The sequence below is a fragment of the Pezoporus flaviventris genome, unplaced genomic scaffold (genome assembly GCF_033815535.1).
Source record: "Pezoporus flaviventris isolate CSIRO_AGI_PZ_B2104156 unplaced genomic scaffold, CSIRO_AGI_Pfla_v1 ptg000127l, whole genome shotgun sequence".
Lineage (NCBI taxonomy): Eukaryota > Metazoa > Chordata > Aves > Psittaciformes > Psittacidae > Pezoporus > Pezoporus flaviventris.
Genome location: NW_026892675.1, coordinates 1,156,710 through 1,180,201, shown reverse-complemented (window position 1 = coordinate 1,180,201; position 23,492 = coordinate 1,156,710). Strand labels below are relative to the sequence as shown.

At 50.4% G+C, this 23,492-nt stretch overlaps 1 protein-coding gene and 1 long non-coding RNA gene across 2 annotated transcripts in view; one reads left to right on the top strand and one right to left on the bottom strand.

Moving 5' to 3' along the window:
- The window catches only part of LOC133282523 (uncharacterized), a 471,436-nt gene continuing 447,944 nt past the window's right edge, over positions 1-23,492 (bottom strand). The window contains exon 2 of the long non-coding RNA XR_009747653.1: positions 1-147. This is a non-coding gene — a long non-coding RNA (uncharacterized LOC133282523). The remainder of the gene's footprint in view (positions 148-23,492) is intronic.
- Positions 7,442-8,519, top strand: LOC133282541 (olfactory receptor 14A16-like). The gene has a single exon (XM_061478549.1). It carries the CDS (start codon positions 7,548-7,550, stop codon positions 8,517-8,519), a length of 972 nt encoding a protein of 323 aa, XP_061334533.1. The 5' UTR covers positions 7,442-7,547.

The following is a 23,492-nucleotide window of genomic DNA, read 5'->3' as shown; positions in this document are numbered from 1 at the left end:
TAGAAGTTATTTGAAAGGGTTTATTTTATCACTTTTCAGTTTAGAAATTTTATTCCACTGCCACTGATCCCAAGTGTCTCTTCCAGAGGCCTGCACAGGCAGGAAAAGCAGCCCTTAAGGTCCAGCACTGCACTGAGCACCTCGCTCCTCACCTCCACACCCAACATTGCTCTCATCGGGGCCCCGGTCCTACACAGGGACAATCTCATGAGGAATGTTGTAGAGATACAGGTAGATAGAAAGAGGTAGCTGTGAACATGATTAAAGAGCTCTCCAAGGAGACAATTAGACCGTAGAAACACTTGTAAGCCTTTCCTGCCTGAAGCTCAAAGCAGCAGCTTAGGGGACAGGATTCTGAATGAAGAAAGAGTGAGGGGAGGGGACAAGTGGAGAGTGATGGACAGGGCCTTTGTCTGGACAGCCTGCTGAGAAGAGGGCTTCAGAGCTGGTGACTGTGTCCTGGACAGGGGAAAATCTACGAAAGATGAGAGGAATGAAGGACGCGGTGTAACAGGCAGGACAGTGGCAGTGCAGTTACAGGGGAAGATCGGCATTCCTTTGGGATCCCCGTTGTGAAAGGTCATTGGATTGGCAGAGGTCTCTTGGGAGGGAGGACAAGGACATGTTGCAGTTACCTTTGATAAAGGTGCCAAGGACAACCCAGGGGAGCCCAGGCTGTACAAGCTGCCTTTGGTGAGGCGTGTGCCAGCATCAGAGTCCTCTTGGGTGACACCTCTGGGCACCTAAAAGCCGTCCGAAGGGTAACTGCTGCCTGGCCAAGCTGAGAGCCTGCAGTTGTGCGTGAGGAGGCAAAGAGTGGATGTGGTTTCCCTCAGCTTCAGCACAGCTCTTGGCACGGTCTCCCTCAAGGCTGCTGTACCCAAGGGAAGCCATTGCAGCCTGGGTGGGTGGACAAAGAGGAGGGTGAAGCACTTGTGTCAGCAGAGCCAGCTCCAACAGTTGAGGAGCCACCAGGGACATCCTAGGCGCCAGGAGATGCAGGTGCCTGCTCCGGGGCTGTCACCTCCGCAGCCACTACGACTCCACAAGGAGCAGCATCAGCCAGGGCCCTTCTCCTGCCCCAGTACCCGGCAGAGCCAGCAGTGCCACCATGAGTCAGGAATGTTGGGCGCTGGGCCCCCACGTGAGGGCAGACCAGGTCGACAACACCGCAGCGGCAGCAGGAGGCCAGAGAGACGCTGCTGCTGCAGTGCACGGCTCTGCGTGTGCAAGGTGATCTCAGAGAAAACTCCAGGAGCAAACTCACCAACAAAGTTTTCAAGCTGACAAGCAGGTATTCTTTCTTGCGGCGCCAGGAGACACAGGTGGATAGCTCCTCCTAACGTGTGTCTCTCAATTGCCACACAAGCCGTCCTTTCATAGTCCCTGGGCATACATACATATTCATAAGGCTGCATATGGATTACATCATTTTCCAGAGAGTTCCCCGCATGCGTACAGAATTGTGGGGGTGGTCTCTGAGGTTCGTTTACTTCTTCCAACAATCTTCATCACTTCTGGCCCCCTTTGAGGGATCATAGAGAAGGCATAGGGGATTCATGGAGGAGTCATAGAGAAGTGATAGAGGAGTCTTAGCATCATAGAGTTATAGAGGAATCATGCAGGAATCATAGAGGAGTCATAGAAGAGTCAAAAACAGTCATAGAGGAGTCATAGAGGAGTCATAGATGAGTCATAGAGGGGTCATAGTGAAGTCATAGAGGAGTAATAGAGAATCATGATAGAGTCATAGTGGAGTCATATAGGGGACATGGTGTCATAGATTCATAGAAGAGTCATAGAGGACTCAGTGGAATCATAGAGGAGTCATAGACAAGTCATAGTGGAGTCATGTAGGAGTCACAGAGGAGTCATAGAGGAGTCATATAGAAGTCATTGTGGAGTAATGTAGGAGTCATGTAGTAGTCATAGTATAATAGAGCCAAAGAGGAGTCATTGAGGAGTCATAGTGGAGTCATAGAGGAGAAATAGAGAAGTCATAAAAGAGTCGTAGTGGAGTCATGTAGGAGACATAGTGTCGTATATTCTTAGAGGTGTCATAGAGGAGTCATAGTGGAATCATAGATCACTCATAGTGGAGTCATAGAGGAGTCACAGAGGAGTCATAGAGGAGTCGTGGAGGAGTCATAGAGGAGTCATAGATGAGTGATAGAGGTGTCATAGAGGAGTCAGAGAGTAGTCATAGAGGAGTAATAGAGGTGTCATAGTGGAGTCATAGTGTCATAGATTGATAGAGAAGCCATAGAGGAGTCATCAAGGACTCATACAGAAGTCATAAAGGAGTTATAGTGGAGTCATAGTGGTGTCAAAGGGGAGTCATAGAGAAATCATAGAAGAATTGTAGAGGAGTTGTAGAGGAGTCGTGGAGGAATCGGAGAGGACTCGTAGAGGTGTCGTAGAGGAGACATGGAAGAGTCGTAGAGTAGTCATAGATGAGTCATAGTGGCATCATAGAGGATTGATAGAAGAGTCACAGATGGGTCATAGAGGGGTCATAGTGGAGTCATAGTGGAGTCATAGAGCGGTCATAGAGGGGTCGTAATGGGGTCATAGTGGAGTCATAGGGGGTCACAGAAGCGTCTTAGAGGGGTCATAGAGGAGTCATAGTGGAGTCATAGGGGGTCATAGAGGCGTCTTAGTGGAGTCATAGAGGTCTCTTAGAGGTGTCATAGTGTCATAGGTTCATAGAGGAGACATAGAGGAGTCATCGAGGACTCATGCAGGACTCATACAGGAGTCATCGTGGAGTCAAAGAAGAGTCATAGGGGAGTCATACTGGAATAATAGAGGAGTCATAGAGAATAATAGTGGAGTCTTAGAGGAGTCTTAGAGGAGTCATAGTGTCATAGATTCATAGAGGAGTCAGAGGAGTCATAGATGAATCATAGTAGAGTCATCTAGGAGTCATAGGGGAGTCTTAGAGGAATTGTAGGGGAGTGAGTCATGGAGAATTTAGACATAGAAGAGTCTTACAGTCATAGAGGTGACTTAGAGTCATAGTGGAGTCATAGAGGAATCATAGAGGCATCATAGGGGCATCATAGAGGAGTCATAGGGGCATCATTGAGGAGTCTTAGGAGTCATAGAGGACTCCTTGAGGGGTCATAGAGGGGTCTTAGGGGACTCTTAGAAAGGTCATTGGCAAGTGTCCTGGGTTTAGCAGTACCAGTCATTTTTTTTCCTTCTTAGTAGCTCGTGCAGCGCGGTGGTTTGGACTTTTGGCCTGGGAACAGAGCTGATAACACCAATTATTTTAGTTTCTGCACAAATGTTTTGGTCTGACGAAGGACTTTCTGAGCCTCGTGCTCTGTGAGGGAGGAGGGGAATCCGGGAGGAGTCTGAGCCAGGACACCTGACCCAAACTGACCAAAGAAGCATTCCAAGCCACATCATGTCATGCCCCGGATGTAACAGGGAGTTACCCGGAAGGGCTAGAGGACTGCCGGGTTGGACTAGGTATTGGCCGGTGCTTGGTCGGGCTGGGGGGGTTGAGTTATCAGTCGGCTGGTGGTGAGATATTGTATTCTCTTCCCTTGTTATTTCCTTTATCATTATTATTATTGGTGGTAGCAGTAGTGATGTGTGTTAGACCTTAGTTACTAAACTGTTCGTATCTCAACCCGTGGGACTTGCATTCTTTTGGATTCTCCTCTCCGTCCCTCTGGGAGTAGGGGACAGGAAAGAAGAGGGGGAGTGAGTGAACGAGCTGCCTGACTGGTTTTAAACCACAACAGTTCTTTCCTTCCCTTGCCTTGCCTGCCTTTGCCTCGCCTTGCTTTGCCTTCCCTTGCCTTGCTTTTCCTTTTCTTGCCATGCCTTGCAATGCCTTTCCTTCTCTTGCCTTGCCTTGCCTCATCTTGCCTTGCTTTGCCTGGCATCGCCTCACATCGCCTCACCTTGCCTCGATTAGCCTCACCCTGCCTGGCCTGGAATGGCCTTTCCTTGCCTTGCCTCGCTTTGCCTCTCCTTGCCTCTCCTTGCCTCGCCTCGCGTTGCCTTGCCTCGCCATGCCTTTCCTTCCCTTGCCATGCCTTGACTTGCATTGCTTTGCTTCTCCCCATTTTACCTCGCCAGGTCTTTCTTTCCCTTGCCATGCCTTGCCTTGCCTTGCATTCCCTTGCTTTGCCTTGCCTTTCCTTGCCTTGCCATGCCTTGCCATGCCTTGCCTTCCTTTGCTTTACCTTGCCTTGTCTTGCCTTGATTTGCCTTGCCTTGATTTGCCTTGCATTGCCTTGCCATGCCTGGCCTGGCGTTGCCTGCCCTGGTCTGGCTTTGCCTGGCCTTGCCTTGCCATGCCTGGCCTGGCGTTGCCTGCCCTGGTCTGGCTTTGCCTGGCCTTGCCTTGCCTTGCCTGTCCTTACCTTGCATTTCCTTGCATTCCCTTGCCTTGCCTCGCATCGCCTTGAATCGCCTCTCATTGCCTTGCCTGGCTTGGAATGGCCTTGCCCTGCTTCATCTTGCCTTGCCATGCCTTTCTTTTCCTTGTCATGCCTTGCCTTGCCTTGCCTTGCGTCTCCTCACCATGCCTTTCCTTCCCTTTCCATGCCTTGCCTTGCCTTTTCTTGCCTTGCCTTTTCTTACCGTACTGCAGGTCCAGCTGAAAATTCCCTGCCTGTTTCCTTGGTCGAGTTGCTTTGGAGATAAATCTGACTCTACAGCTCTAACACCAAAAGCAACTGCTCACCTTCAGGTGCAGCAGACACACAGATCTCTTCTGTGTCATGTGCACTTGCCAGTTACTGAGGAAACTATCTATGGGCTGGGAAAGGAAACAGCGCAGGAGGGAATTTTTAGTTAATTGTTGCTCTTCCTGGTAAAACCTGTAGGGCTCTAGCATCTTGTTCCATATTTTCCGTGGTAGCTGGAATGGGTTTCATTATTAAAAAAGTATTTCATTTTCTACTTCCCTGTGTTCCAGGAGAAACAGCAACAAGGGCCTCCCCTTGTGCCACAGCTTGTGACACTGTGCAAGACATGACGAGAAAAACAGCTGGGCTGGTACTTGTGGAGAAGCCTGTGGCCTGTAGAGCTTCATCAGGGACAAGGACAGGTTTCTGTGTAAGCACTGACTCAGTTCAGCCCAGCTGTGCTGTAGTGAAGAGCAGCACCCCTCGCTGCCCTGTGAGGAGTCGGGGCTTGGGTGTGTGCTCCCCACACCTTCTCTCCTGCCTCCTTTCTCTGCAGTGAAACAGAAACTGTGTTCTCTGAAGAAATTCTTTCCGGTGAGGGTGGTGAGACACTGGAACGTGTTTCCCAGAGAAGTCCCCCATGCCTGTTGTGAAACTGTTTAGGATTTAGGGAATGACTGATCAACCTGAAAGAGCTCCTGGGATGAGCAGGGAGTATCCAACTTTCCTGATCTCTGTGTGCTGCTCCCACCTTTGCCAGGCAACCAGAGCTCCTGGTGCAGCCAGGGAGCAGCCAGCAGCCAGCTCCTTGCACTGTGCAAAGGCTGGGGCCTAACAGGAACTCCTGGGGAAGCAGAGGGCTCCAGGAAATGGGGGGGAAGTGAGTCAGCACATTCCACCCCGTAACTAAAGTCAGTCCATCTTTCTCAGAGTGGTGTGCTCACCTCTTGCCACTGTGCCAACAAACAGAGTAGTGCTGAATTCCAGTTATAAATTGAGGGCGATGTTTGGTTGCTTTACCCATAGAGGTGTTGCTTTACTCATAGAGATCTCATAGAGACGTCAGAGAGTCGTTTAATTACAATTATATATATGGACAGGTTTCTGCATCAACATAACTTGTTCAGCTGATTTCTATGCTCTAATGTATAGCAGAATGTTTAACAACAAACAGAATAGGATATAAATTAGTGAAATTAAGGTAGGATGTAAAATTCAACTTTAAAGCCCCAGTTGCTGTTGCTGACCATCCAAACGGGGTATCCTACCAGAGATGTTCTCATGCTCAGTGTGTGGACTTGCCAGAGATAAGTTAATGGTTGGACTCGATGTTCTCAAAGGGCCATTTTCAAATTAGTTGATTGATTGTAAGAAACGAAGATATTTAGCCTTAAATCTTTGTATCATCAGAGAACTGGCACTGCAGGAAGGCAGTGTGCCTCCCAGCTGAGGGAGGGAGGGAAGATCAGTGCTTGCTACAGGCTGTTTCCCATGGTGTTTCCCTGGAGCCCCAGGGAGGCCTGGAAGGAGCCCAGGGGGGCAGAGGCAGAGCCACCTTGGGCTGGGCCTCTGCTGCTGAGCTGGGACTGAGGGGAGACCTGCGAGACACAGGGAGCTTAAAGGCACTTGGCAGTGGAGGATGCTGAGGAGGAGGAGGAGGAACCTTCTGAAGGAGAAACCTTCCCAGCCCTGTTTGTGGTAAGGCACTGGGTGCAGGGCAATGCAGCTGCAGTTTCTCTCTGTAGATAAGGTGGAGGACGTGCTGCAGAGCAGGGCTTCCCCCTGCACCATGCAGGGACAGGACAAGGCAGGTCCCTTGTGCCGGGGCTGGCTGCAGGGTGTGAATGTGGGTGTGCAGCCAGGGGTGCCCAGCGCTGCCCTTGCAGCAGGGTCCCTGCAGCCCAAAGGCTGTGTGCAGGGGCAGGGACTCTGCTGCCTGCCAGGGTCAGCACTCGGCCTGCCCGGGAGCTCCCCATAGAGCTCGGGGGGAGCTGTGGGGAAAGGAGAAACCCCTGGCAGGGAAGGGAAGTGCTGTGTGGGTGACGCTGCTCCAATCTGCCATCACTCTGAGCACTTCTTCAGAGGGTCCCTCTGAAAGACACTGAGGCATCATTTACCTGATAGGGAAGGATTCTGAGCTTTGATGGTTTTCCCTCTTGGTGGGCAGGTTGGGCAGTGAGAGCTGGGAATTTACTTCTCTGCTTTGGGGGAGGCACCGAGAGTCTTGTGAGGGCTTGTGTGAGCTGCTCCTGAGCCCCTGCACAGGCAGGGGTGTGCAGGGCAGAGCTGAGCACACAGCCCATGGCATGGGCTCTGGGAGCACTGAGAGGGAGCAGAGGTGGGCACAGAGCAGCAGCTCCTGGCAGGGACAGCTCCAGGCAGCAGAGACATCGGCAGGGAGTGGGGGGAAAGTGCAGCCCAGCCCTGGGGAGGGTGCGTTCAGGCAGCTCTCTTGGGGTCTGCCACTGGGGGTGGCTGCTGGCCGTACTCTGCTGCACACAGCTCTTTGCTTCTCCCCGTGAGAGCTCTGTGGACTGTCCTTTGAAACCGTTCTCCCCTGGTCTCAGCACAGGACAGATGTTTGTGGGAGTTCTTAAGATTAATTTGTGTGTGAAGGCACCTTACAGGCAGTGCAAGTTTGAGCACAGGGCAAGTGGGAGAGGACTGATGGACACTGCAGCTCTCTTGGTTCTGCAAAGAACTGAGCCTTTTTGCCTGATGCAATGCTCTTCTGATTGTACCTAGGAGGAAGCCTCAGCAGTGTAATGACATGACTGGGGACGACGCTGAACCTCTCCTCTCCTGCTAAAATGTGCTCAGTCGTGAATGTGTAAACTGAACTTCTGTATCTGACATCCCTCCTGTCCTAACCTGTCACTGCCTTTTTCTCCTCTGACGATGCCCCATGCCCAGAGGCAGCAGATGTCCAACGGCAGCTCCATCACCCACTTCCTCCTCCTGCCATTCGCACACACGCGGGAGCTGCAGCTCTGCCACTTCTGGCTCTTCCTGGGCATCTCCCTGGCTGCGCTCCTGGGCAACGGCCTCATCATCACCAGCACAGCCTGCGACCAGCGCCTCCACACCCCCAGGTACTTCTTCCTCCTCAACCTCTCCCTGCTGGACCTGGGCTGCATCTCCACCACTGTCCCCAAATCCATGGCCAATTCCCTCTGGGACACCAGGGCCATCTCCTACACAGGTTGTGCTGCACACCTCTTTTTCTTTCTTTTTTCCATTTCAGCAGAGTATTTTCTCCTCACTGTCATGTCCTACGACCGCTACGTGGCCATCTGCAAGCCCCTGCACTATGGGACCCTCCTGGGCAGCAGAGTTTGTGTCCACCTGGCAGCAGCTGCCTGGGGCACTGGGTTTCTCAATGCTCTGCTGCACACAGCCAAGACATTTTCACTGCCCCTGTGCCGAGGCAATGCTGTGGAGCAGTTCTTCTGTGAAATCCCCCAGATCCTCAAGCTCTCCTGCTCACACTCCTACCTCAGGGAAGTTGGGCTTCTTGTGGTTGGTGTCCTGATTGCTGTTGGCTGTTTTGTTTTCATTGTGGGGTCCTATGTGCAGATCTTCAGGGCCGTGCTGAGGATCCCCTCTGAGCAGGGACGCCACAAAGCCTTTTCCACGTGCCTCCCTCACCTGGCCGTGCTTTCCCTGCTTCTCAGCACTGGCACATTTGCCTGCCTGAAGCCCCCCTCCATCTCCTCCCCATCCCTGGATCTGGTGGTGTCAGTGCTGTACTCGGTGGTGCCTCCAGCAGTGAACCCCCTCATCTACAGCCTGAGGAACCAGGAGCTCAAGGATGCTGTGAGGAAGCTGGTGACCAGATGTGTTTCAGCAGATATACGCTGCTTGCTTTAGCCTTGAAAGGGCTTCAGTGTAGGTCATGACAGGCCATGTCTGTCTTTCCTGCTTTACATTTGTTTTCCTATTTCAATTTGTGATGATGTTGTCTTCATAGAAATGTCAGTTTTCATCTTCTCCTAATTAAGTTGCCACTCGTGTTGTGTGACCCACAGATTTTGTGTCACTCTGGTCTCTGACTGTATTTAAGGGAAATAAATGATCCTGCAGCAACTTCTTCTCTGTGATATGTCCTCACATGGCAGGAATGAAGGGGAATGAAAGCAGCTTTCTGGCTGCTCCAGCTCTGGGATGGCTGCTCTGTGCCTGCAGCAGGAAGAGCTCTTGGGAGCCCAAGGGCCGGGGCTTTGTGCTGGAGTGGGGAGATGGGATGGCATGGGGGGGCTGCAGAGCTCTCAGGGAGTCCTGGGCAGGGGAGCTGGGGACACAGGGGTCCCTGCAGGGAACTGCCCTGCAATGGCACAGGCTGGGGCTGCCTGGCTGAGAACAGCCCATGGGAAAGGTCTGGGTGGGCAGGAGCTGGACAGGAGGCAGCGTGTGCCCTGGCAGCAAGGGAGGACAGCAGCATCACGGGCTGTATGAGCAGGAGCACGGCAGGAGAACAAGGGAAGGGATGATCTGGAATCCTCCATCCAGGTTTCAGATCTCCAGTTCAGGAATGCTATTGGCAAGCAGGAGGGGGTTTAGCAACAGGCCCTCAGGACAGGCAGGGACTGGATCATGGTGCCTGTGGAGAGAGGCTGGGGGAGCTGGGCTTGTCCATCCTGGAGAAGGGAAGGCTGATGGGGACCTGAGATCTTAGGAAGGGAAGGCTGATGGGGACTGGCTGCCTGTAGCGGCAAGGAGGACATGGAGAATACAGAGCAAGGCTCCTCACCATGGTGCCTGGTGGGAGGACAAAAGGCAGTGGGGGACAGTGACAGAGGAGAGGTTCAGCCCGGACAGAAGGAAACCTTGTTCCCATTGGCTCAGGCAAGTGCTGCATCAGGTCACCCAGAGAGGCTGTACAGTTTCTGGCCTTGGGAATTTCCAACTCAGCCTGAATCAAGCCTTGAACCACTTGCTCTGACCCTGTTCCTGGTGGGTTCAACTTGAGACCTCCTGGGGTCCCTTCCAACCTCTGTTCACTTCTGATCCTACAATGACGGGCTTATGAAGAGTCACAAAGATGCTCTAAGGGCTTGAGCACATCTCCAACGGAAACAGGCTGAGAGATGTTGGTCTTCAGCCTGGAGAAGAGAAGGTTCCAGGGAGACATCTTAGCAATCTTCCCGTCTCTAAGCAGGGCCTACAAAGAATCTGGAGAGGGGCTTTTTATGAGACTGTGCAGTGACAGGACAAGGGGGAATGGCTTTAAGCTGAAAAAAGTGAGATTCAGCTTGGACATTCAGATGAAGTTGTTCCCTTTGAGAGTGGTGGGACACTGGCACAGGGTGCCCAGAGAAGCGGTGTCTGCCCCATCCCTGGCAGTGTTCAAGGCCAGGTTGGATGGGAGTCAGCTTTGCTCTGAAGCAGTACTTTGTCCAACTCTGATGTTCACAAGGGATGACAGATGAAATCCAACTTCATTGTAAAGTTCACTACTTGCACTCATGACTCGAGTGAGTCTGGGCTGCACAAGAGAGGCTCAGCATGGCCTTAGAGTCATTTGGACTGTGTTATTTATTTACTGGCATAACACTGCTGAGGTGTTTTGTTTTGGTTTTTTTTTTAGGGGGGGGAGGAGGCTATAAAACATTCTTTGTATGACAGAAAATGAGAACAATATTGAAACAGGGAGAAGCGCCCAGCTCCTTGTAGCTTAGTGTAGAGCGAGGAGGGCTGCAGTGTCCATCAGTCCTTTCCCATTTGCCCTCTGCTTACAACACGTGTATGATGCCTTCACACACAAATTGATCTTAAGAACCCCCACAAACACCTGTCCTGTGCTGAAAGCAGGGGAGCACGGTTTCAAAGGACAGTCCACAGAGCTCTCACGCTGAGAAGCAAAGGGCTGTGGGCAGCAGAGCACAGCCAGCAGCCACCTCCAGTGCCAGACCCCAAGAGAGCTGCCTGAACGCACCCTCCCCAGGGCTGGGCTGCACTTTCCCCCCACTCCCTGCCCATCCATATCTCTGCTGCCTGGAGCTGTCCCTGCCAGGAGCTGCTGCTCTGTGCCCAGCTCTGCTCCCTCTCCGTGCTCCCAGAGCCCATGCCATGGGCTGTGTGCTCAGCTCTGCCCTGCACACCCCTCCCGGCAGCAGGGCTCTACCCAGGGGCTTCTCTGCCTCTGCAGGAACCTCACACCTGGCACTCAATGGATCCATCAATGGTGAATGGAGAAACATGGTCACTCCCTGAGGAAAGCCTTGAGAGCTTCTTAACTCTTCAGTTAGTTACTGGTGGCAATGAGCAGTGTGTAGGGAGGTGAGAGAGGGTGGAGGGAAGTCAGCAAGAAGCAAGGTGATGGTTCAGGGCTTTAACAAATGCTTACAAGCAGGACGGAGCCCAGCAATGGGGAGCAGTTGGTGTCTGTAGGTGGAGGAGGAGTAGGTGTTCCTGGAGTGTGGCTGCAGGCCCTGGACAAACCAGAGGCTACCTGAGAACTTTCCCTCATGGGAATATGCCTCAGCGTGGCACATGGGGAATGCCCACCGCTGGGGGTGCCTGAACGCTGCTCATCATGCCCCATGAGCCCACCTTCCTGTCTCCCTCTCCTGCCCTACCCAAACTTGCCTGGAATTCAGCATCCATCACTGAGCCTGGGGAATGCAGGAACCTCCTGCAGTGAGGTGTCGCTGCTGCAGGGGAGGTGCAAAGCTTCTGTGAGACACTTGTGAGTGCAGGCAGAGAGCGGGGTGTGTGCAGCAGAGAGGGTTCTCAATCCAGGCCATTGTCTTTTCCCACTGCTCTCCCATGGTGCTTAGTTCTCTATACTGATGACCTGACCCATTCTTCTATAAGTCCCCTTTAGATCAGCTTGCTGAGGGATATTCACTCCACCTGCTGAATTGACACTGTAGTAGCAGCCTACAACTAGGTGAAATGTGGCTTCAGAGATGATGGAGGTTTTCTTGCTAGCAGGAAGAGAAGGAAATGTCTGCAAAGTGCAGCTTGGAAGGTTCAGACTCAAAGTTAGGAAAGAGAAATGTCTCTCAAAAGGTGGACTTGTGGTGTAAGAGGTCACCCAGACCCAGTCTGGCTCAGCCCATGGCTTTGTGTTTCAAGGAACAGACAGCCATGGGTGCAGAGATGGGACTGAAGGTACAGAAATGCCAGGTGAGAGCTAGGTGGGAAAGCAAGATGGGGGTCAACAGCCTGAAGGGAAAGAGGTGCAGGCATGGGCCAGTGTAGGACAGCCTGCAGCAGAGACGGCAGGGTTCTGGCATGGCTGAAAGGCCCAAAATAACAAAAGGCCTCTGTGCCCTGGGCTATGGCAGTTGCCTCTTTCAACAAGGCCTATGAAGAGAACTTTCATTCTCAGGATTTCAGGCTCTGCTTCTCCAAGGGCTGTGGTCAGGGCTTGGCCTTTCTGCATCATCAAACAAACCAAGGGTTTTCTCACCATCAGACACCTGCACTTTGCCTTTGTCTCCCTGTAATCACAGCCTGCAGTTACTTGCTTTAACGAGTCCCTGGGGAGGCTTTGTCAGCAACAGCCCTCAGTGGGGCCCATGAATGCTGAAGGGACCTGGGGCTTTGTTTCTGAGTTGGACTTCTTGAGAGGTTTCCTCAGTCTCCTCTCAGCACCTGAGGTTCACGGACTCAGCCCAAATACACCATGGGACTCATTAAACCCTGATGAGCCATGTCTCAGCATGTAGTTCTTGTCAAGTCTTCTAGATTGTCTTCCAGGGAACTGGGGAAGTTTCTGGGTGCAGGAAGATTACAAAGGGCATCTGATAGAAGTTATTTGAAAGGAAAATCTATGAAAGATGAGAGGAATGAAGGACGCGGTGTAACAGGCAGGACAGTGGCAGTGCAGTTGCAGGGGAAGATCGGCATTCCTTTGGGATCCCCCTTGTGAAAGGTCATTGGATTGGCAGAGGTCTCTTGGGAGGGAGGACAAGGCCATGTTGCAGTTACCTTTGATAAAGGTGCCAAGGGCAACCCAGGGGAACCCAGGCTTCACAAGCTGCCTTTGGTGAGGCGTGTGCCAGCATCAGAGTCCTATTGGGTGACACCTCTGGGCACCTAAAAGCCGTCCGAAGGGTAACTGCTGCCTGGCCAAGCTGAGAGCCTGCAGTTGCGCGTGAGGAGGCAAAGAGTGAATGTGGTTTCCCTCAGCTTCAGCACAGCTCTTGGCACGGTCTCCCTCAAGGCTGCTGTACCCAAGGGGTACACCACAGACATAACAATCCTCCTGTCCTTCTACTTATCAATTAGTTTAACTGCAGCCCATCCTGGACACCTGCCATTCCCAGATACCCCTTATCTCTGTGTCCTGTTCTTCTAGCCTGTTTTTCTTAACTCATTTTGTACTAAGGTCATAAGGGCCTAAAACTACGTCAGCTGTAATGGTTTATCTTACATGAGAAAGAATTCTCAGCCTGTTCCCTAGCCGCGCTCTGTTTTTTTTCTGTGTGTCATGCACCTCAGTAATTTTCCATTGCTACTGTTACAAAGCCATCAAACAACATTACTTAAAACTGATTCTAAAGGTATATATATTTCATTTTGTAATTTTTTGACCCCCTCCCCTTGTCTCAAATTCCCCCTTTTTCTGTCCTTTTGCAAATTCTTTTGCAACATTTTTTATATTACCATTACCGTCTAAAGTCTTTTTGAAATAATTTCCCGTTTCTACCTGGTGCTTAATTTCGTTCCTTTGCCAATCTTCCTAATTTATCATAGACCATTTACAAGACCAGAGGGAACGTTGTATCATACCACAAGTAATCAATATTAAAACAAATAACATCAATATTCCTGCAACCGGTTGCCTCAACCAGGAGAGATCAGGTAACCATGAAGTGAAATTTTCCCATATTTCTTCAAAACCCCAGGAGGTGTCATCCATGGCCATTTCATGAAATATCTTAGTTTGTTTCCAAATTTCCTCCAGATCTGTTTTGATTCTGCCTCTTTAGTCTGCATAGGAACAACAACTTTCATTGATTATGGAAGAAACCCCTCCTTGTCCTGCCAATAACATGTCTAGAGCTAATCGTTTTGTAATACCACTTTAGACAGGCTGGTTATCTCTTGCTGTTCTGCCTGAATTATATCAATGGTTTTACTTTCCATTTCCTCTATGGTTGCTGAGATATTTACAATTGCCTTCTCTGATTCACTTACTCCCAAAGATGGAATTAGCCCTCTTACAAAACTATGAAATGCAGTGTGTCATTCGATAATAGGGTTAAACCCTCTCTTAACCCGTTTAGCAAAAGTTCTAATCCAGGTCCCAGAAGGATACCTGTTGATAATAGTAAAATTGGGTATTACAGCACCTAAGGTGCATGCCCCCTTAATTGGAACTCCAATTAATGGGAGATCCAGGCTTTCTCCTGATTTAGGCAACTGTGCACACACCCAACAGTCAGTACGATGAAAAACATTAGTAATATTCTGCACTAACTTCAGGTGTAAGTTCTGGTCCCAAGCTCATGCGCCAGTTATCATATGAGTCCAAATTATGACCGACGCAATTTCACACGTAAGGGTCCTGAAGGTTCGATCCGCCATGTCTTCTCTGGCTCTGGTGCTTTCTTAATTCTTGAATGATGTATCCAAGCAGGTTGTTCCTTTATCTTCACTGCTGTAAAGGTGGTCAGTAATATCGTAGAGGAGTTGTAGAAGAGTCATAGTGTTATAGAGGAGGCATAGAGGAGTCAGATGGCTAATAGACAGCTCATAGAGCAATCTTAGGAGTCATAGTAGAGTCATAATGGGGGTCATAGAGGGGTCATAGAGGCATCATAGTGGCATCATAGAGGTGTCATAGAGGAGTCACAGAGGAGTCGCAGGGGAGTCATGGAGGAGTCCTAGAGAAGTCATACAGGAGTCCTGGATGAGTCATAGAGGGGTCACAGAGCAGTTGTAGAGGAGTCATAGAGGGGTCATAGAGGACTTATAGATGGGTCATTGAGTGGTCATAGAGGAGTCACAGAGGGGTCATGGAGAAGTCATAGAGGAGTCATGGAGAAATTATAGAGGATTCATGGAGGAGTCATAGAGGAGTCATGGAGGATTCATGGAGGTGTCATAGAGGAGTCATAGTATCATAGAGTCATAGGGGTGTCATGGAGGAGACGGAGGAGTCATAGAGGAGTCATAGAGAAGTCATAGATTCATAGAATCATAGAATCATGGAACCGTTAGAGTTGGAAAGGACCTTAAGATCATCCAGTTCCAACCCCCCTCCCATGGGCAGGGACACCATATGCTACATCATACCACCCAAGGCCTTGTCCAACCTGGTCTTGAACACTGCCAGGGATGGAGCATTAACAACCTCCCTGGGCAACTGTCCTGGGTTCAGCAGTAGCAGTCATGTTTTTTCCTTTGTGTTAACTGGTGCAGTGCTGTGTTTTGACTTCTAGTTTTGAGAACAGCGTTGGTGAAGCCGATGTTGTCGGTTGTTGCTAAGTGATGTTTACCCTGACCAAGGACTCTGTGAGGCTCATGCTCTGCCAGGGAAGAGGGGAGGCTGTGAGGAAGCAGAGGCGGGGCGCCTGACCCGGGCTAGCCGGGGAGGTATTCCATACCACAGCACGTCATGCCCGGGGTGGGGGGTAACTGGGAGTTACCCGGAAGGACAGGGGCTTCCGGGTGGAACTCGTCTTCTTGGCCGGTGGTATCGTATTCTCTTCCCTTGTTATTTTCCCTTATCATTGTTTTAGCTGATAGTAGCGGTGGTGATTTGTTGCTGGACTGTTCTTGTCTCAACCCGTAGGAGTTGCACTCTCTCGATCCTCCTCCCCGTTCCTCCGGGAGCGGGGAAGGGGAGAGCCCCGGTGCAGGGAGGGGGGGGGAGACGAACACGGACCTTGATTGTTGTCAGCTCGGCACCACTCACTGGGAGTGAGTGAACAAGTTACCTGACTGGGTTTAAACCACGACAGTTCTTTTTTGGCGCCCAACGTGGGGCACGAGGGGTTGAGATAAGAACAGATCTGACTGGATTGATAGTCACTCGTCACAATGCTGATTTATTGGCTCTCAAGGTTTTTCCTCTTGATCTCACAGTTTCAGTATACCATATCTTACGTCCATCCGGTATTGGCTGTATTAGTGTTTTTCAAGTGTGGGGCTTGGGCTAAGGTTTTTATCCCATTGTACTTTATGGTAATGACTTGTAATACAATAGAATCATTGATCATGAAACTGATCTGGTTTATGTTCCCAGTGTGGTCACCACCTTTATACTTTGGGAGGTATATGATGGAGGTGCTTAGCAATTACACATCTTTTTTCTCCTTCTCAGGTGCTCAACCTGTGAAGGAGACATCCTTTTACCCTCCTAGTCGTCCCCCCAGACCATTTACATTTGAGAGTTTTGAATTTTTTAAATGGCCTTTTAATGCTCTTGAGACTTGTTTGCTGATGGTGATGGGAATCACCATGCTAACACGCATACAGAGTGTGTTTTGCCCACTACTGATTTCAAGAGTTAAGCAGATTCAGGTTTGGGTCTTGTCTGGGGTCAAACGACGATGTAGGAGGACCGAGAGATTTTCCCAGAGGCTGGACAGCCATGAGTGGCAGGGTGTGTGGGATAGTATGGGCAAGTATCTAGGTCAGTGGGCCCCTCCAGTATTTTGGAATTTCACTACCGAACAACTGCAAAATCCAGAAGAATTAGTAAAACACTTAAATGAGGTGTGTGGTCATTCTGGCCATACCAGAGATGGACAAATCACGGCAACGTGCTGGGGCTTGGCCTATGCTTACAGGGCCTTGTTCAACACTATCCAGCACCTTCAAAAGGAAAAGAATGTCGGCGGATTTGAGGGCAAAGTGACAGTCGCTACTCAAACTTTGGCTGCAATGAACTGCGCAGCTACCCCAGTGGCAAGTACAGCAGCTGCTCAAACTTCAACTGCAACAGACAGCGCGGTTACCCCAGCTCCAAGCACGGTAGCTACACCACCCCCAGCAACAAGTACAGTCGCCACTCAAACCACAGTGATAATCACTGCAGCCAAACCAGAGGACCAATTCGTACCAGTATCGGTTGCCCCTGTACGCAAGAGAACAAGCAAAAAGGAGGCAAAAAGGGTGAAGCGAGATGAAGAACCAATGAATTCACCACCCGGTCCAGAATCTGATCAGGAGTCATCCTCACATGACGAAGAAGAAGAAGAAGAGGTAACTTCTCGACCTCGGACCTCAACCGAGCTGCGGAATATGCGAAAAGATTTTACCCGTCAACCAGGGGAGCACATCATCACCTGGTTACTCCGATGCTGGGACAATGGGGCCGATGGTCACGAACTAGAAGGTACAGAAGCCAAGCAGCTGGGATCACTTGCTAGAGAAGGGGGAATTGACAAAGCAATTGCAAGAGAGAAAAAGTCCCTCAGCCTTTGGAGGAGGCTCTTGGCAGCTGTGAAAGAAAGGTTTCCGTACAAGGACGATGTTACGAGTCGTTCGGCCAAGTGGACTACTATAGACAAAGGCATCCAGTCTCTGAGGGAATCGGCCATCGTAGAGATGCTCTATCACATCAAGCCGAATAACGGGGATACACCTATAGATCCAGATGAAGTTGAATGTACACGACCCATGTGGCGAAAACTTACACGGAATGCACCGTCATCATATGCCCATTCATTGGCAACAGTGACCTGGAATGACATAGTACCACTAACAGTGGATGAAATGGTTCATAAACTCCGAGAGTTCGAAGACAATCTCACTCCTTCCATCATCTCAGCTGTGAAAAAACTGTCCCAGGACCTCGACAAATTGAGGGACGATGTATCTGATTTATCCAGCTCCTCACGTGTACCAACACGCGTCTCAGCTATTAACAAAAGACGTCCTATTGTTCAAGAGAGGAGATACAGAAGGTATACGCCACGGGGTACCCTATGTTTTTACCTGCTGGATCACGGAGAAGACATGACAAAGTGGGATGGAAAACCTACTTCAGCTTTGGAGGAACGGGTGAGTGAACTGAAGAGGGGAGCAAGGGCCAAGACTGATCGTCCCATGAGAGCTACGGCTTCAGTCTCTGGTGAGCAGTTTCCCAGATGGAGTGGAAGAGCTGATTTTACTCCAGCTCCTGTGATAACGAAGAATAATCCCTTTCAACACGACTTAAGTGTCCAATGCTGTGACGACCATTAGAGGGGCCCTGCCTCCAGCCAGGTGGAGGTAGGGGACAATCGGATTTACTGGACTGTGTGGATCAGATGGCCTGGCACATCAGTCCCACAGAAGTATAAGGCTCTAGTAGATACCGGTGCACAGTGTACCCTGATGCCATCAAGCTGTCAAGGGGTGGAACCCATCTATATTTCTGGAGTAACAGGAGGATCCCAAGAGTTGACTGTGCTGGAGGCTGAAATCAGCCTGACTGGGAGGGAGTGGCAAAAGCACCCTATTGTGACTGGTCCAGAGGCTCCATGCATCCTCGGCATAGACTACCTCAAGAGAGGGTACTTCAAAGACCCAAAAGGGTACCGGTGGGCTTTTGGTATTGCTGCTTTGGAGACTGAGGAAATTGAGCAGCTGTCCACCTTGCCTGGTCTCTCAGAAGATCCCTCTGCTGTGGGGTTGCTGAAAGTTGAAGAACAACAAGTGCCAATTGCGACCACAACAGTGCACCGGCGGCAATATCGCACCAACCGAGACTCCCTGATTCCCATTCATCAGCTGATCCGTAGACTGGAGAGTCAGGGGGTGATCAGCAGGACCCGCTCACCCTTCAATAGCCCCATATGGCCAGTGCGAAAGTCTAATGGAGAATGGAGACTAACAGTAGACTATCGTGGCCTGAATGAAGTCACACCACCATTGAGTGCTGCCGTACCGGACATGCTAGAACTTCAGTATGAACTAGAGTCAAAGGCAGCCAAGTGGTATGCCACGATTGATATTGCCAATGCATTTTTCTCCATTCCTTTGGCAGCAGAGTGCAGGCCACAGTTTGCTTTTACTTGGAGGGGTGTCCAGTTCACTTGGAACCGACTGCCCCAGGGGTGGAAACACAGCCCTACCATTTGCCATGGACTGATCCAGACTGCACTGGAACAGGGGCAAGCTCCAGAACACCTGCAATACATTGATGACATTATTGTGTGGGGCGATACAGCGGAAGAAGTCTTTGAGAAAGGGAGGAAAATAATCCAAATCCTGCTGAAAGCCGGTTTTGCCATAAAACGGAGTAAGGTCAAGGGACCTGCACAGGAGATTCAATTTTTGGGAATAAAATGGCAAGATGGACGTAGACAGATCCCCACAGATGTGATCAACAAGATAACAGCAATGTCTCCACCAACTAATAAGAAAGAAACGCAAGCTTTCTTGGGTGCAGTGGGGTTCTGGAGAATGCACATCCCAAATTACAGTTCGATTGTAAGCCCTCTCTATCATGTGACCCGGAAGAAGAATGATTTTAAATGGGGCCCTGAGCAGCAACAAGCCTTTGAGCAAATTAAACGCGAGATAGTTCATGCAGTAGCCCTTGGACCTGTCCGGACCGGGCCAGATGTAAAAAATGTGCTGTACACTGCAGCTGGGGAGAACGGTCCTACCTGGAGCCTCTGGCAGAAAGCTCCAGGGGAGACTCGAGGTCGACCCCTCGGCTTTTGGAGTCGGGGATACAAAGGATCTGAGGCCAGCTATACCCCAACTGAGAAAGAGATACTGGCAGCCTATGAAGGGGTTCGAGCTGCTTCGGAAGTGATTGGCACTGAAGCACAGCTCCTCCTGGCACCCCGGCTGCCTGTGCTGGGCTGGATGTTCAAAGGCAGGGTCTCCTCTACACATCATGCAACTGATGCTACATGGAGTAAATGGGCTGCACTAATTACACAACGAACTCGAATAGGAAATCCCAGTCGTCCAGGCATTCTAGAAGTCATCATGGACTGGCCAGAGGGCAAAGATTTCGGAATGTCACCAGAGGAGGAGGTGGTGCGTGCTGAAGAGGCCCCACCATATAATAAACTGTCAGAAAGTGAAAAGCAGTATGCCTTGTTTACTGATGGCTCTTGCCGTATTGTGGGAAAGCATCGGAGATGGAAGGCAGCTGTATGGAGTCCTGGACGACAAGTTGCAGAAACTGCTGAAGGAGAGGGTGAATCGAGTCAATTTGCCGAGGTGAAAGCCATCCAGCTGGCCCTGGACATTGCTGAACGAGAAAAGTGGCCAGTACTTTATCTCTATACTGACTCATGGATGGTGGCAAATGCCCTGTGGGGGTGGTTGAAGCAATGGAAGCAGAGCAACTGGCAACGCAGAGGTAAACCCATCTGGGCTGCTGCACTGTGGAAAGATATTGCTGCCCGGGTGCAGAACCTGGTGGTGAAGGTACGTCATGTAGATGCCCATGTACCCAAGAGTCGGGCCACTGAGGAACACCAGAACAACCAACAAGTGGATAAAGCGGCTAAGATTGAAGTGGCTCAGATGGACTTAGATTGGCAACATAAAGGTGAATTATTTTTGGCCCGGTGGGCCCATGACACTTCAGGCCATCAGGGCAGAGATGCAACATATAGATGGGCCCGTGACCGAGGGGTGGACTTAACAATGGACACTATTGCCCAGGTTATTCATGAGTGTGAAACATGTGCTGCAATTAAACAAGCCAAGCGGTTAAAGCCTCTTTGGTATGGAGGACGATGGTTGAAGTATAAATATGGGGAGGCCTGGCAGATTGACTATATCACACTGCCACCAACCCGCCAAGGCAAGCGCCACGTGCTTACCATGGTGGAAGCAACCACCGGGTGGCTGGAAACATACGCTGTGCCCCATGCCACTGCCCGGAACACCATCCTGGGCCTTGAGAAACAGATTTTGTGGCGACACGGCACCCCAGAGAGAATTGAGTCAGACAATGGGACTCATTTCCGGAATAACCTTATAGATATTTGGGCCAAAGAGCATGGCATTGAGTGGGTATATCACATCCCCTACCATGCACCAGCCTCTGGGAAAATTGAACGGTACAATGGGCTGTTAAAAACTACACTGAGAGCGATGGGTGGGGGAACTTTCAAGCATTGGGATACACATTTACCAAAGGCCACCTGGTTGGTCAACACCAGAGGATCTGCCAACAGGGCTGGCCCAGCCCAGTCAGAACTTTTACATATTGTAGAGGGGGACAAAGTTCCCGTGGTGCATATGAAGAATTTGCTGGGGAAGACAGTCTGGGTTATTCCTGCTTCAGGTAAAGGCAAACCCACTCGTGGGATTGCTTTTGCTCAGGGACCTGGATATACTTGGTGGGTAATGCGGGAAGATGGGGAAGTCCGATGTATACCTCAAGGGGATTTGATTTTAGGGGAAAACAGCCAGTGAACTCAATTGTATGCTGTTGCCTGCTGTGTAATGCTTTTATAGCCCATCAACTAGATGTCTCCAGGTCACCAGTGACTGGCCCTGACTTCCCTCCAGCCATCATCCCAACAGAGAATGAACTTGGAACATCATGGACCGGATGGACTCGGCAGCATTATAGGGATTGGTCCATGCACTAAGAAAATGATTTTTTTTCCTCTTGGTCTGTATGTATATGGATGTATATATGTGGGAGAGCGATGGTGTATTGAAAATGTGGGATCTGAACACGACGTGAATGGTATGGAATAAGGGGTGGATAATGTCCTGGGTTCAGCAGTAGCAGTCATGTTTTTTCCTTTGTGTTAACTGGTGCAGTGCTGTGTTTTGACTTCTAGTTTTGAGAACAGCGTTGGTGAAGCCGATGTTGTCGGTTGTTGCTAAGTGATGTTTACCCTGACCAAGGACTCTGTGAGGCTCATGCTCTGCCAGGGAAGAGGGGAGGCTGTGAGGAAGCAGAGACGGGGCGCCTGACCCGGGCTAGCCGGGGAGGTATTCCATACCACAGCACGTCATGCCCGGGGTGGGGGGTAACTGGGAGTTACCCGGAAGGACAGGGGCTTCCGGGTGGAACTCGTCTTCTTGGCCGGTGGTATCGTATTCTCTTCCCTTGTTATTTTCCCTTATCATTGTTTTAGCTGATAGTAGCGGTGGTGATTTGTTGCTGGACTGTTCTTGTCTCAACCCGTAGGAGTTGCACTCTCTCGATCCTCCTCCCCGTTCCTCCGGGAGCGGGGAAGGGGAGAGCCCCGGTGCAGGGAGGGGGGGGGAGACGAACACGGACCTTGATTGTTGTCAGCTCGGCACCACTCACTGGGAGTGAGTGAACAAGTTACCTGACTGGGTTTAAACCACGACAGCAACCCATTCCAGTGCCTCACCACCCTCACAGGAAAGAATTTCCTCCTTAGATCCAACCTAAACTTCCCCTGTTTCAGTTTTAACCCATTACCCCTCGTCCTTTCACTATAGTCACTAATGAAGAGTCCCTCCACAGCATCCCTATAGGCCCTCTTAAGATACTGGAAGGCTGCTATGAGGTCTCCACGCAGCCTTCTCTTCTCACCCTGTCTTCATAGAGGAGGTGCTCCAGTCCCTGATCATCCTCGTGGCCTCCTCTGGACTTGTTCCAACAGTTCCATGTCCTTTTTATGTTGAGGACACCAGAACTGCACACAATGCTCCAGGTGAGGTCTCACAAGAGCAGAGTAGAGGGGCAGGATCACCTCCTTCGACCTGCTGGTCACGCTCCTTTCGGTGCAGCCCAGGATACGGTTGGCTTTCTGGGCTGCAAGTGCACACTGCTGGCCCATGTTCATTTTCTCAACAAATAATAATGGGGCTCTATGCCACAATAATGGGGTTCTATGAGGCAATAAGAGGGCTCTATGATGCAAAAATGGGGCTCTATGAGGCATTAATGGGGCTCTATGAAACTATAATGGGCTCTATGAAGAAATAATGGTGCTCTGTGATGCAATAATGGGGCTCAATGAGGTTATAATGGGGCTCTATGAGGCATTAATAAGGCTCTACGAAACTATGAAACTACTGCTCTATGATGCAGTAATGGAGCTCTATGGGGATATAATGTGGCTCTATGGAGTTATAATGGGGCTCTGTGATGCAATAATATGGCCCTATGAGGCAATAATGGGCCTCTATGACGGAATAATGGGGCTCTATGAGGTAATAATGGGGCTCTGTGAGGCAATAATGGGGCTCTAGGAGGCAATAATGGGACTCTATGGGGTTGTAATGGGGCACTATGACGCAATAAGGGGGCTCTATGACACAATAATGAGGCTCTACGATGGAATAATGGGGCTGTATGAGGCAATAATGGGGCTATATGATGCAACAATGGGGCTGTATGATGCAATAATCGGGCTCTATGACGCAATAATGGAGCACTATGACGCAATAAGGGGGCTCTATGGGGCTATATTGGGGCTCTATGATGCAATAATGGGGCTCTATGAGGTAATAATGGGGCTCTATGATGCAATAATAAGCATCTATGAGGCAATAATGGGGCTCTATGGAGTTATAATGGGGCAATATAGTGCAATAATGGGGCTCTAGGAGGCAATAATGGGGCTCTATGAGGCATTATTGGGGCTCTATGAAACAATAGTGGGCTCTATGAGGCATTAATGGGGCTCTATGGGTTTATAATGTGGCTCTATGGAGTTATAATGGGGCTCTGTGATGCAATAATGGGGCCCTATGAGGCAATAATGGGCCTCTATGACGGAATAATGGGGCTCTATGAGGTAATAATGGGGCTTTGTGAGGCAATAATGGGGCTCTATGAGGCAATAATGGGGCTCTATGACGCAAAAATGGGGCTCTATGAGGCAATAATGGGGCTCTATGATGCAGTAATGAGTCTCTAAGAGGCAATAATGGGGCTCTCCGAGGCAATACTGGGGCTCTATGAGGCAATAATGGGTCTCTATGATGAAA

Bases quoted from the DNA above. Each gene is read 5' to 3' on its own strand.
- LOC133282541 (XM_061478549.1), top strand. From the start codon at position 7,548: ATGCCCCATGCCCAGAGGCAGCAGATGTCCAACGGCAGCTCCATCACC.